General features: G+C 38.5%; 2 protein-coding genes across 4 annotated transcripts in view; one reads left to right on the top strand and one right to left on the bottom strand.

Annotated features, from left to right (window-relative positions):
• Positions 1–3,682, bottom strand: part of dpep1 (dipeptidase 1) — a 5,379-nt gene extending 1,697 nt beyond the window's left edge. Inside the window, exons 1-7 of the mRNA XM_031846541.1 lie at positions 3,305–3,682; positions 2,926–3,052; positions 2,280–2,412; positions 2,039–2,189; positions 1,177–1,246; positions 522–698; positions 69–153 (exon numbers count right to left, since the gene is read on the bottom strand). Of these exons, the coding sequence (XP_031702401.1) occupies positions 69–153; positions 522–698; positions 1,177–1,246; positions 2,039–2,189; positions 2,280–2,412; positions 2,926–3,052; positions 3,305–3,432 (871 nt within the window). The 5' untranslated portion in view covers positions 3,433–3,682. The remainder of the gene's footprint in view (positions 1–68; positions 154–521; positions 699–1,176; positions 1,247–2,038; positions 2,190–2,279; positions 2,413–2,925; positions 3,053–3,304) is intronic.
• A 6,551-nt stretch (positions 3,683–10,233) lies between these two features.
• Positions 10,234–13,033, top strand: sult5a1 (sulfotransferase family 5A, member 1). 3 transcript variants are annotated; one of them, XR_004212748.1, is made up of 6 exons: positions 10,234–10,463; positions 10,613–10,824; positions 11,166–11,292; positions 11,414–11,511; positions 11,847–12,414; positions 12,616–12,707. XR_004212748.1 is itself a non-coding variant. In XM_031846523.1 (6 exons), the coding sequence occupies exons 1-6, from the start codon at positions 10,325–10,327 to the stop codon at positions 12,750–12,752; spliced, it is 894 nt and encodes a 297-aa protein (XP_031702383.1). In that variant the 5' UTR covers positions 10,234–10,324; the 3' UTR covers positions 12,753–13,033. The 3 variants fall into 3 exon arrangements, 2 of the variants coding, with proteins under 2 accessions (XP_031702383.1, XP_031702384.1); XM_031846523.1 differs by having other exon boundaries at positions 11,847–12,027; positions 12,616–13,033; XM_031846524.1 differs by having other exon boundaries at positions 11,847–12,027; positions 12,332–12,707.
• The last annotated feature ends 1,201 nt before the right edge of the window (positions 13,034–14,234 follow it).

Below are 14,234 nucleotides of genomic sequence, written 5' to 3'. Positions count from 1 at the left end.
GAAAGAATGATAAATGTTAATATTTAACCAGGTTTACAGCAGCTGTCATGATCGTAACAGTCGTTTACCAGCAACATGCGAGATGTTGGCAGTCTTGCTGCAGGTCACATAGTCATTGTAGAAGTTCACCATGACGATTCCTCCCGTCTCATTCTGGAGAGACAGACAGGATGTTACATGACTCGAGGGTATTGACCTCCCTTTTCTCTCATCTATCAAAGTGCATGTCTCTTGGTCATAACCGAGTTGCTTTTTATCTGTTTTTGTTATATTACAGTGCTGCACAATAACCGCCTTCTTGTTTCCTGGTTCATGGCCTTTAACCAGGAAACCTACTTTATGCATGTGTCAGTTAAACTGGACACAAGGTGCCAATTTTCAATGTCAGTGGTGGAAAGTAGCTCAGTCACATTAATATGCAGTATATCGTTGTAAATTAAACCAACTGTTCCCAACCGTTTTGGCTTGTGACCCCTTACAAAAGAAGTGTGTAGTTGGGGCCCCTTGCTCGTAGCACTCACCACTCTAATGAGAACATTATCTGGGACGTTCCTCTTGTGTGGACAGATGCTGTAGGCGGAGGAGTGGCTGAAGATGACCGGAGCTTCAGACATGTCCAGCACCTGGTTCATCACTGCTTCAGTCACATGAGCCAGGTCGATCAGCATCCCCAGACGGTTCATTTCCACTATTAGTTGCTGTTGTAAGCAAGAACAATGATTATTTCGATTAAAATATATTCATGCTACCAAAAATACAAAACTTGCGAAAATTTTGTTTATTTATTTTGTTTCTAATGTCACTAGTTCACCCGTTCATGAAATAACAGAAAGTATTGTTTAAGAGATGTGTTCAGCATCAAAAAGTCATATGAAATCTGATTTAGTTTGCTGCTTATAGGCACCCTGTCCAACTAGTTGGATGAACAAAAATACATGTACATATAGATATTATTAGATTAGTTTCTTATAGTAATATTTTATGGAAGATGTTTGGTTGTCAAAACACAGTTGTGCTAGAACAAGGCATCATTGTAATTGTGTGTGCTGATATTTTATTTTACACATACTTGAAGTAAAGTTTGGTCGTGCTTGTAATACACTCAAGCTGGAAGACACTAATGTGTAAGTTATTACACTTAAAGATTAATTTGTCCAACCCTGCTTGTTCACTTACCTTGCCAAATGGGGACAGGCCACTATGTTGAGATTGCTCTGATCCAGTGTCAACAAGCCAGTTATCCGCCCTGATGAGAAAAAAACAGTTACTTACATACTTAAATACTTTGGTGTCAGGGAGAATTAGTTTTTTCCACTTCCTTATGTATAATTCATGAGGTTTTCTTCTACAGTTACACCACATTTAGCCACCTGAAGTGATGAGGGAACCTGATACTGCTGCTTGAGAGCTCAACAGGCCTGCAGTAATCCCCCAAAACTCCCGACAGCACAATCTAAACGGACCATGACATCTGATGGAAATACACCACACATACATGACCGAGGCTAACTAAAAGCTAAAAGGGCAACAGTTCATCAATTGTTGCGACTGAATAACAGTATTAAAACTACTGTGTTTGTTTATGTTGTTGTTTAAGTGTGACATTGACATGTTTATGTGCATAGGGTAGTGGTGGAATGTAACTAAGTAAATGTATCTGAGGTACTCGTACTTGGGTACTGTCATATCATGATAGTTTGTACTTTTGACTCCACGACATCTAATTGACACTTATTGTAACTTTTATGTAAAAATGATTCAGTCATACAGGCTAATTTTCCTCTACAGTGCCTGGCAGGTTACACATTAAGACTACATACAACACATATGAAGAGCCAGAACATGATGCATTATTATAGATTAATCTAACCAAAAAGAAAAATGGGGCTGAAATGATGAATCGTTTAGTCGATCGACAGTTTTATTTTTCAGTGGCAAAACAAGTCTTCTCACAAGTGAGGATTTGCTGCTTTCATTGACTTAAGTGTGCTTTCTTTTGTTTGATGGGGTAAATCTGCTGTGTGCGGCTGGCTCTTACCAGGGTGTGTTGCAGGAATGTGTGAGTGTGAGGTAGCGGACCCCCAGCTGGTACATGGTGCGCAGTGTGCCCAGACTGCTGTCCAGGGAGTGACCCCCCTCCACCCCGATCAGACTGGCTGTCTTGTTCATGTTGAAGGCGTCCATGATGTCTGTGCAGTGCAGACATGAGAGATGAGATGAGATGGGTGATTACGAGAGGTGGCAATTGTCTCTGAAATTACTAGTACGCTGCGTCTCACCTTTGCTACTGGTGGCAAACATGAAGGTTTCAGGGTATTTTTGACACATCCTGTGAACCACATCTATCTGCTCCAGTGTTTGTCTGACAGCATCTTTGTACTGAGAGTCACAGGGAACATAGGCCGACCAGAACTGAAAGAGGAACAAAACATTATGAATGAATTTTCAGCACCGCTGTGTATCCAGGAGGGTTTACAAAGCTACGTTCCTTATTTGAACCGCATCCCTTTTTATTGCTTTATTGATGATTGATTGGATATGCTTTGTTTACAGAATATAACCTGGAGTGTGAGACACAGTATTTCTTTTACAAGAGCTTACCTGGAAAACACTGAGCCAAGGGACACACAGGGCTTAAATACACAGGGAAGGTGCAGGTGATTAGACACAGCAGGTTTCAAATAAGGGTGGGGCAGACAACCACGAGGGGAACAGAGAGGGGCAGAAAGTGAAGTGAAGCAGACTGAGGAGGTGCAGGTGGTTGAACGCAGCAGTGTCTAATTAGGGGAAGGGCAGACCCTCACAGGGGTAAGACAGACAAAGGCAGGAAATAAAGTGCAAGACACATGGAACATCTCAACAAAACAGAATACGTCACTAAATCAAAACATAAATCGTGACAAGTACATTATGTTCTCTACATACCTGCGCTCCCAGCCGTCCCTCCTTGATTTTAGGGATGTTGGTGTGTGTCGTTTCCAGAGTGTTAAGATCCACTTTGTTGAGCTCGTTGTTGAATTGCATACGGAGCTGCCATGGCAGGTCGTTATGGCTGAAAGACCAGAAAGTTAAAAGGTCACACCCTCACAGATCCTTTTCTCAAAACTCTCATCATCAACAGTGATTTAACAGCAGGGACGAAAACTTTGCCCAGATTAGCACTAGAAATTGCTTCCAGAAGTGGGCTTTTACCAAAGTACACAATTGTTTACTGCTGTTGTTGTTGCTCATATAGCAAACAGTACATCATTAGAGCCAAAATGCCAAGCGCACTTTACTGTATACAAAAGACATTTCCACTTACCCGTCAATGAGCGGGGTCTCAGACATCAGCAGCAGAGCTCTGGTCATGAACGGATCCTCAGCTGAGGTGGAGGTACAAGAACTGATCCATAGTGCTAAATATGCTGCTGAGATAACCTTGGAAAGCATTTCTCAAACGTTGACAGACTGTTAAACGCACTGCTCTTCTTTTTCTTTGTGTGCCTAAACTTTCTTCTTTGTTAGCTCATTCGCAAGTTCTTGACCTTTCTTTAACGTCTGAGTAATCCTGATGCTACTAACTGCTGTTTAAACGGGTTTATCTACGGGTTACCGGTTCCCAGTCTTTTAGTTTTTTGTTTGCATTTATGTAGATTATTTCAGATTCTCTCTCTCTTTCTGTCCGATTACACCTTTAAAGATTAACTCATCGCTCCTCCTCTGTCTCTCTCCTGTTTCTCATTACAGCGTCTGCAGTAATAAATGCAGCACAGTAGTTTAATAATTCTTACAATCTCTACACTTGTTAAACATTGCATGTTGGTTAATGTGTTCTGCACCTTTTGACTGCTTCTTCCACAGTTCAGAACATGTGCTTTGGACGAGAATATCTTACAGTTTTAAATGTATTGTTCCAGAACTGCTTAGCAGAACCAGCACAGCAGTCTGGAGCACATTAACCATCTTTAGGGTGAAGACAAGTGATGAAGAGTTTCATACAAAGTCACACATATGTAGAAGAGATGTATACTATAGATTCTCACATAAACTAAATCTCAATAAATACATTTTGCTACACAGATTGAATGATATGAGGAAGAGACCCTGTACAATACGGGTGCATGTGTTTATATGAATATTCTTTTTTTGCTTATTCTCAACAAATTCAAATTCCATGAAAACACCAAAGACAACAAATAATTGATTCAACTAGAAAGTATTGTCTGTAGCCAGAGCTTGATAGGACGTATTCCTCTGCATCATAGACCTGAATTGTTGTCCAAAAACGATTTAAAGAATACACATCAATGAGCCACACTGTTACACTCTCTGACATTTTCCTTCAATATGATGAACCTGTGCAGTTTATCTTACGTAAATCACACACACACCATCCTACAGAAATATTCACCAGAAAATATCGCCAACAAATACACCCTTTACTCCTTTTTAAGAAATGTTAACTTTTAACACTTATTTTTTCCAACATTTTGTTCATGATTGTGAAATGGCGATTTTTATTATCATAAACATTATATGATCTGTGTATTGTTCTCTTTGGCGGCACCTATAACAATAAATGGTACTTGCAGGTGTGTTTTTGGATCTCACTGCCCTGACATCCAAACAGGGTTGCTGTTGGGATATATTTTCCCTGGGAATGTCACTTAACTGAAATTAAGTAAAACAACATGAAAGGTGTTCCACAGAGAATTATCGCCCAACTCTGCAGTTTTCCTCAGCTCATGTTTCTTTCTCATTGTCCATGTTTTCAGTAAAAGCCCTAATACCACAACTGTACGCTACCTGACAAACAACAAACAGCTACTAACAGCTAAAGAGAGAGCCAGCTATGTTTTTCAGGAGTTGTTGGAGACAAAACAGAGATATTAGATGAGTGAATATTGGACTGGTGTTATAGGGGGAATTTAAATGAATGATAATGTTACTCTGTAAATGCTGGATGTGCAAATAAGCAACTGCTTGTATGTTCGGCAGAACAACGTGACAATGTTGTGGTTTTTTCTTGTTTCTGCTGCCGTCAATGAACTTCCCTGACAAAAACAATGTTTAAACATATTCATGTAATGCCAAAATTAAGCTGAATTAATACCGAAATCCAACACAGAACACCTGACTGCACATAAATTAAACATTATGGGGCACTGTACAAACATTCAGTATTTAATTTGGACTTTAAGGATATATACATGTAAACACAGACGCTCACACACACACATATATATCCGGCTCATACACACAACAGTTACCGGTTCATTGGATAATAATTGGGAGCCTTGTGTAATGATTAAAATGACAGGGATTCTCTTCATGCTGAATATGCACTAAAAGCTTAATCTACATGTAGATATGTGTATAGTAGAACAACAGATGAGATGCTCTTATGTCAGTATTGATTTACTGCTTCTATCGACTCCACCTTCTTATCTTCAAGGCTGCTCTTCAAATGAGTCAATAAAGATGACGATCTCCAGGAAATGACGCCCACTTGAGTGGGTCAAAGAGTAACATATGAATTATTCAGAATTCAGAATTCACATGTTTTATGTACAGTTTTTATTTTATTTCATACTTCCTACCTCATTTCAGTGAATATAGTGGATTATTATTGATGGATTATCATTGATGAGTTACACAAGATGCATCATAGGTATCTTGTAGCTACAGTGCTGCGGTCTAGATAGTCCGATTTTCCAGAAGAACAAACAACAAAGCAGATTCCATTTGTGTGAGACGTTTCTTTAAATTTAGAAAAAACACTGCTTTGAAATCAGTGTGTCACCTTCAGCAATTTACGCTTAGTTCTCACTAATATTTCAGAAAACAGTTATGATATATTTATTTATTTGCATTGTTTAGCTATTTTGGGCAGTACCAAAAATAAAAAAGTTTTTCTTTCAACTGGCTACACAGTATTTTAGCCAAATGATTGACAGTAAAAGTGCACTTATCTCCATAAATGTCCTCCACTAAAGTAAAACTAAATACATGGAGATATAAACATCGAACATCAACAAAGTCAAGCAGCAGAGAAGACTATTTAAGGGTTGACTTATACCTTACATGTCCATCGCTGACATGAAGACTGAGGCGATGACGTAGTCGACAGTCTTTACCCATCAAACACCGACTGTTCTCATTCTCCAGCTGCCTCCTGAAAAATAATGCCCACAGTGAGATGATGTCATTCGTCACAGCATATGTTTACAGAGTTCTAGACCAGAGTTAAATTTGGTTAAAGGTGACATTTTTTGGAAAAGCATCCACCCCCAAAAAAATGTGACCAGTGGTTGCTTAAAAAAATGATGGCAACAAAGTGACACTTAAAATTGAAGAGATTTTAAGTTCTACGAATCTGATTAAAAAATATTGAATAAATTCACTGAATTTAAACAAAAATAATTGGTAAATCCAAATCAATTTCTCAAGCAAAACTGATTTATATTTACTAAGAATCTGAGCAAAAGTAATTTAATTAAATTGACTGATTATTTGAGTGAGTGTTAATATAAGCTAACTAAATATCTGGATAAACGATTCATTTAATCAAATTAATTATATTAACTCATATTTTTGCATTTACATTGCTGTTCTTATTTATATGTACCTCACTTAATTCTTTAAATATAAGTTTAAATAAGTATCACAAGACTAAATCTATTCAATAATATTAATTGTCACTTTGTTGCCATCATTTTTCTAAGTCTAATCAACTCAATATCATGACTTCTTGGTGCCACAGTTTAATTAATTTGATCACCATGCATAAAAAGTACAGCAGGTAAACATTTATTTCAGTTCCTTTGTCTATACATATTTATCCAACATCCACAGTGCAAAATGCCAAAATACAACAATAGAGTAAAGAGAGGGGATAAAAGAACACAAAAACAGAAACGATGTTTGTGTAAAATCGGGATATAGTACATTGCATAAAGGAAATACTGGCATAGCTTATTCGTGAGGCTGTCCACATTTGGGGACACTTTAAAAAGTTTAGCTCGAGGAGGAGTTTGTGAAAGACTTCAAGCATGTACCTGAGCTCCTTGGGATATAAGATCCAACGAGCATGGATTAAGTTCTTGGAAAGTAGAGCAGTCAGAACTTTCATGCCCTTTATCATGATACCGATGTTGTCAGCACCCTCTGATGTGTCATGACGTGTCTTCATCACGTGTCTTCATCACCATCCTGAAAGAGCAAGAACATTGGGTATTTCAGACTGTACAGCTATAAGAAGGTCCTTCCCAAACAGAGCTGTGCAGGAATGAGTCCTAAAACACAAACATATGTTTTTGCGCTTACAAGTAAATTGTTTTTTAATGGGTTTGAAATTAGGGCTGTGGTTAACACAAGCTTAAGATATTTTAACATTTTGTTCTACGCTATAAAATATGTCCGTAATTATATCTCTGAATTTTGTTGCTTAAAAAAGGCACTTGCTAACAAGTGGCTAAAAGAGACTACAAAACCCCACCACGGCATCGTCGCATCATCACGTGCTACGTCAGATTGGTTGAAAGGGCCTATTAGAGGCAACAAATTACACAACAAACCTCAGTAGCTTGCCAATAATTACTGTGAAAAATGTAGTTATGATTGTATATTGTGATTTGGAATGAATTGAACATTATACATTGTACATTATATATGTAAAAAACTAAACATTCTAAACTTATCTAATAAAGTGGCCACAGAGTGTATATAAACTATTCAAAAACATGCAATTATTTCATCCTTTTTTGTGGAGAGAATCACAGGATAACATTACCTCTGCAACCTCAGCCCCAAGGTTCTGCTCTTGAAGTGGAGGTTCAGCAGCCTGGGAGTGAATTCATTAACTTTGATTCAAGGTGCATCGTTGTGATTCTGTGAAACTCATCCTGCATCTGAAAAACAAATAATCAAACCAGCTATAGAGCCTCAAATTGAATGAGTGTTCATCATTTAATATAATTTGAAGACCGCCGTTCACAAAAGCAGCTCGGTGTAATCAGTCAGCCTGAGCTGCTACCTCTGTTTAAAAGCATACTATGCACTGACGTAGGGCGGTAATTCCATCTCTCCTTCTGTGGCCTCTTGTACTGAGAACAGAGACATGAAAGTGAACGTTAACAAGACAAAACCTACAGAGAACAGAATGTATGAAAGCTGAAAATGATGCTGCTTTTAACAACAAGATACTTGAGAGTACAAATTGTACTTGAGAAAACTAAATGCAGTGAATGTAACTCGTAACTACAGCGAGTACGCTTTTCATACATCTGTGCATTGGTTATTTTCTATCTAACAATAGCTTGTTAAAGTTGGGGATGGAAGGAAGCTCGGGCTGAGACCAGGACAATTGGTCAAATTAAATTGGCTGGTATCTTAAAAGAGCACTTTATGAAGTATGCTTGGGAAATAATAACATGACCTTTTGACATTGAGCTGACCACTTTTTCAGTCCTTTCCACGTTTTTAGTAGAGTCAAAGACAATGCAGACTGACTGTGCGACTGACTTTGAATCACAAATTTTGATGTACAGCGCAGTAAAGTTGGCATGTTTCGTAGCTTAAAGAGGACAAAACAATGTTCAACTGCAGCAGCAACTTGGTTATAAACTGTTTTTTACCTAATAATAGTTAAACATGTCTTACCTTTAGGAGAACAGCAGGCCCTGTCCCTGATGATTGCAGATTGATCTCCACGTGGAGCAAATGAAATACAATTAGATTCTACTTCTATTTTTACTACAACTTAAGAGTATCAGGAGGGTACAGAACAAATTATTCCCTGGTCGTACGAGTCTGCATTACGTGCAAATATGAACAATCAGACCCACACAGCTGGAGATAGAAGTCTGATGTGGTACGGCTTACAACAACCTCTCCCCCTCAGAACCCTCCTCATCAACAGACAAACACTTCATTTAAAATGAAAAGTATGTTCATTTCATGTTTGTGTGGTGCATAGAGTAGAGCAGAACTATTATTATTACATTCAATTTAAGTCAATCTACTGTATATTCATATAAACTATACACTTATATGAGTCCTGGGTAACAGAATGAGATAGCTGATAGCGGCTCCCAGACAACCCTCTTAACCCGTGAGCCACGGTCACCCCGTTTCGCACTAAAGATAGCAATGTGCCGGCGATATGTCACGTAGCCACCACACCTCTTACTGTAGAGCACTTCATTTTCTTTCTTTTTTTTTAAATTTCATCTTACATACCTCGTTAATTACCCAAAACAAGTAAAGAGAATTCAAGTAGACTGAATTTTGGGGAAGTGTGTCTGAAATGATGCCCAGGACATCAAGAATATTTCCATTTGATGGAATGATGTCGCCACAAAACATGGAGAATAACTTATTCAGTGTGAACATCATATTATAGCCTAACATCATTGAAGAACTGTAACAAGTTGATACAAAATAAACACGAGACACTGTCAATGTTTTTATCTTTTCAAAGTACTTTAAAGGTGCAAAGTGTACTCCAAACAAACGGGTTAGAAATTACCTCTAACTTCTGGGTCCATACAGTCTAAATTATAGTTATCAGTTATTGAAAAATAAATAAATAAATACATTTAAAAAATAACTAAAATGCATAGACACTAATTAGGGGCTGTACGGTCTGTGTACGGTTAGATCGTTTATTTATTGGATTAAATCAAAAGAGGCAGAAACAAAAATGCCACAGACCCTGGTCTCGTCTTCCGGGCCAGAAGAACACACCGACGGGAGGAGAAGGGCCAGCACTCGAGAAACAAGTGGAAAACAAGACAGTACAGGCAACGGATAGTCGGTTAGCATGCTCATTTTAGTAGATATCTTTGCAACACACTAATAAGAGGTCTTTGATATAAATTATGGCCATATCTCACACATTTGAGGAGCAACATGACAGTAAAACCAGGGTTTATGCTGTTAAAAATATGTGATTAACTATTGACAACTAAACTGGCATTAAAAAGTATTGTTAAGTTCCAGAAACTACTGTAATTCTGGAAACATAATGTACAAACCCTAGCCTGAACAAAGTAACAGCAGGAAACTGGATCTAGCTGTCAGAGCAGCGATGATAGATGGCTGGATCTATTTGTTAATTTTGTCAAATTTAGCAAGAGACACCTGACACCCACTTCTTGAGGAGGCCGTTTGAATTTCCCCTTTTTAGCTCATGTGAAGCCTGTGTGGTCGTCGCTCGCTCTCTCTCACAGAGCGGCTAGAGTAGAGAGACCGGCACAGAGCTACAGAGAGCTAAACACAAAAGGAGAACTCGTCTAGAGGCAGCTGAAAAAGAGAGACAGAGACCAGAAAACGGTTGGATATGGCCAGGTTGGATGTCGTAGAGACCTTTCATGGTTTATTTTTTCCTGGACACCTGCACACCCAGGATTCCTTACAACTTGCTCTCAAATTTCCCTTTCAGGACACAGACATCATCATTGTCTCTTATCCAAAGTCAGGTAAGAAGAGACGACCAACTGATCAGGATACATGGCGCTTGCGGTGTCTGCAAACATATTGCAACTAACAACGTGAGCACGTTGCAATATTATGACTGGAATTTACATGACGCATTACATTACTACACTCCTCTTATTTCTTTAAACAGGCACCACATGGATGCAGGAAATTGTGACTCTCATATCCAGCAGAGGGGACCCAGACGTGTCCCAAACTGTCCCAAACTGGGCTAGGGCTCCCTGGCTGGAGCATCATTATTTCACCGCGGTACTGGAGGCTTCACCCACCAAACCTCGAGTCATCACCACACACCTGCCACATCACCTGCTGGGCCCCACCCTCCAGGGCTCCAAAGCAAAGGTCAAATTTACAAGTTTATTTGCCTGTTTGGACCACAGAGTATCGAGATAAACCAATAAATTGGCCATGGCCAATAAGTATTTATTGCAGACATGTCGGTATCAGTGTATATGCTGGCCGATAAGTATGACAAAATTGTAGCACAGAAATGCCAAAGGTTTTGAGGTAATGTAGTAACAGTGTCACTAGTTCTGAGACAGCTCGTATTGGTTTTTAAATCTAAAAATGTTGTTTATGTAAAACAAAAAAAAATATATCGTTATTAGATTTTTAGAAATTGGTGAAGCTATACTAAGGGCGGTACAAACATTCTGACACTGTTGCTATGTGTCATTTCACAGGTCATCTATGTGAGCAGAAACCCCAAAGATGTGGTGGTTTCCTTTTATCACTTCCACAAAATGGCCAACTTCCTACCTGAGGCAGGCTCATTTTCTGAGTTTTTAAATCGATTCCTGGACGGCACACGTGAGTTGACATCAGGACAAAAAGACATTTAATTAATATAATATTTAAATTTTTTATGAAGATATGCCGACTGCAGCTCTGCAGCCAAAAGTGCAATTAGTTGTTATTTTCTTTGTTTCAGTGCACTATGGCTCCTGGTTTGACCACATTAAAGGCTGGACCAGTCAGACAGCAACTATGAACAATCTGCTTCACATCACCTATGAAGAGATGTCGATGGTAAAGGAGAATTGATTCATCACTCTCATCATAGACATTTGTCCATAAACAATTTCTTATAAGATACTTATTTATCTTGTTCCCCAATCACAAGAACTGGGCCAGGTCTGGAAGTGGAAGTTCATGATGTGAAAATGTTACTCTGTCACTTCTTCAAAGCTTGCCTTCAAAACACGACTTTAACCTTCGAATCTTACTTCAGAGGCTATAATTATTTATAAAGCATTTCAAGGAAGCTGTTGCAAACTGCAATCTTTATGTTACTTTATGATTACTTTTTATATGTAATATAAAAAAAGATTTCACTATTATGAGTCTCTTCTTCCTGCTGTCAGGACATAAAAGGTGCCATAAAGAGGGTGAGCTCTCATCTACAAAGTCCCTTACTGGAGGACGAGGTCAACAACTGTGTGAAACACTGCAGCTTCAGCAGCATGAAAGACAACAAGATGGTCAACTACACTCTGGTCACTGAGGAGATAATGGACCACAACAAGGGCTCCTTCATGAGAAAAGGTGGGGCTTTTTTTTCTATTACATGCTGATAAATCAAACTTGGTTGATTGATTGTGTCCTATGTCTGACAATATGGGATCCAAATAAAAAAATAATAAAACAGTGGTGACCAAAATTGGAACCTGTTATCAAACCAAAAATGACTTTTACTACAATGGTTCCCACCTAGAGGGTCAGACCATCCAAAGGAGTCCCAAGATCAATCTGAAGGGTCACAAGATAATTAAAGAGATAAATATTCTCATTACATCCGGACTGACAAAATAAAAAAGAGAGCAAAATGAAGTATCTGTGGCTGTTGCAGGCCTGTAATAAGCCCGTCCAATCATTCTCTGCCTGGGAACTCATTGCTCGTCACTGGAGTCGTCCACAAGCTACTTGACAGTTGTAAGTACTAACAATATGCAGTTTACATCTGTAATGTCTATAAACACATGAGTCTATTTAAAAGCATGATCAGTCGAGGAGGAAAACATATTTGTGCTTGAATCATATATGCACATTTTCTTGTGGTCTAGAAGGTTTTAAAATTACGTATTTGGCAATTAATTAAAGCTTATCCCTCCCTATTGCCTCCCTACAATTCAGGTAAGATTGGAGACTGGAAAAACATGTTCACAGAGGAGCTGAATCAATATTTCAAAAGCGTCGTTGAGTCCAAGATGAAGGACTGCACTCTAGAGTTTGTGTGGGACGAGCAACATAAAGAAGAGAATCCCAACTGAAAGAATCCCACTGAAGAACACCAAACTGTGAAAAAAGCTAAATAAAGTTAGATATCATGTTGGATTGTGTGAGATGGATCACATGTGGATGGTGTTCTCTAAGCTGTGGTTTAAATGAATAAAAGTCCACTTTGGGACATGTAATGCTCAGTAACCTTCAATGCCTTTATATATATTGCAGATTTGTTTTTTTTCAATTCACCTGTGTTTGATGTAACACTTGATGATGTATTCAATATTTTGATTAATATTATGCATGAATAAATCTCAGATCAACCGAATCCTCTTTTAAGCTGGACCACAACCGTGGTCCAAATGATTTGTTTTTGGGTCACTTGGTTGCTAATGCGCAGTACGAGCAAAGAAACTGTAAGCCGCACAACATTGAACAGAGGGGTAAGGACAGGCCAAAGATTTTAATATAAAGCTCCTCATCCAGAGGGCTGAGCTGTCCTTGTGTGTCTTGTCAATTCACGCACCGAAAGAAATTTGCTGTTCACCTTCCAGTTTCCATGCACTGGAGAGCTTTGATCGAATGTGTGTGTGTGTGTGTGTGAGTATAAGAGCTAACATATGGTACTCATACATTGTTGAACTCAAATTGTAGATATCTGTTATTTAGAGGTCAAAAGAGTTGTTCTCCCTTCTTACTAAAATCACAGCCAATACAAACAATAGAATACTATCATACTCCGTAAATGTCATTCCAACAACCTAACAGCACCTATCCTCTGTATATCATCTGCTGGAATGTCCGTTTCTTAAGAAATATAGCGTCCTTGCACCACTTTTTGGCATGAACAGTACAAAGCATTGTGCTTTGTCGGTTGCAGAAATCTGCTTTGTTAATACAGGACTGGAGGAATGACCTCTGTCTGGTTGCAAAGGTCAGTTATATTTATCAGTGTGAAAGAGGAAATGAAACAGGAAATTATCCCAATTGTAGTTTGTCTAGACTCTAGACCATATATTTAAGTTGGCCTTTGATAACAGGTTAACTAAACCATATAAAAACAACAACATCCTGTCTGGAACCGTTTTTTTGTCCACATTGTCTGTTGTGTGGATTGTCCAGCCTAAGAGTTCTCTTCCTTCATCTTCTGACATTGATCTTTGTTAAACGTGCACTGAGTAATCCAGTTGACAAGGGCTCCGATGTGCTGTTGTATTAGCATCAGCTGCTAATAAAGTCCATGCATGGTCACACATACACACACACATGATTGTGGCATTTGTGCTTTTTGCTGTGCACACACACTTGCACATTTCAGCCATGCGAGAAGCTACTTCACACTTCTCTATATTTCCACTCTGCCGAGGGGAAGGAAGTTGGAGGGTGAAGCTGATGTCACTCGGATCACGACGGTTCAAAAACAGACTGTTCAAATCTATTTTTAAAAAAGTATCATTGTTGCTAGCCTATATATATATATACATACATATATATATATATATATACATACATATATATATATATATATA

Source organism: Anarrhichthys ocellatus, unplaced genomic scaffold (genome assembly GCF_004355925.1).
Source record: "Anarrhichthys ocellatus isolate YVR2014 unplaced genomic scaffold, GSC_Weel_1.0 scaffold6, whole genome shotgun sequence".
Lineage (NCBI taxonomy): Eukaryota > Metazoa > Chordata > Actinopteri > Perciformes > Anarhichadidae > Anarrhichthys > Anarrhichthys ocellatus.
This window is presented reverse-complemented; position numbering and strand designations above follow the sequence as displayed.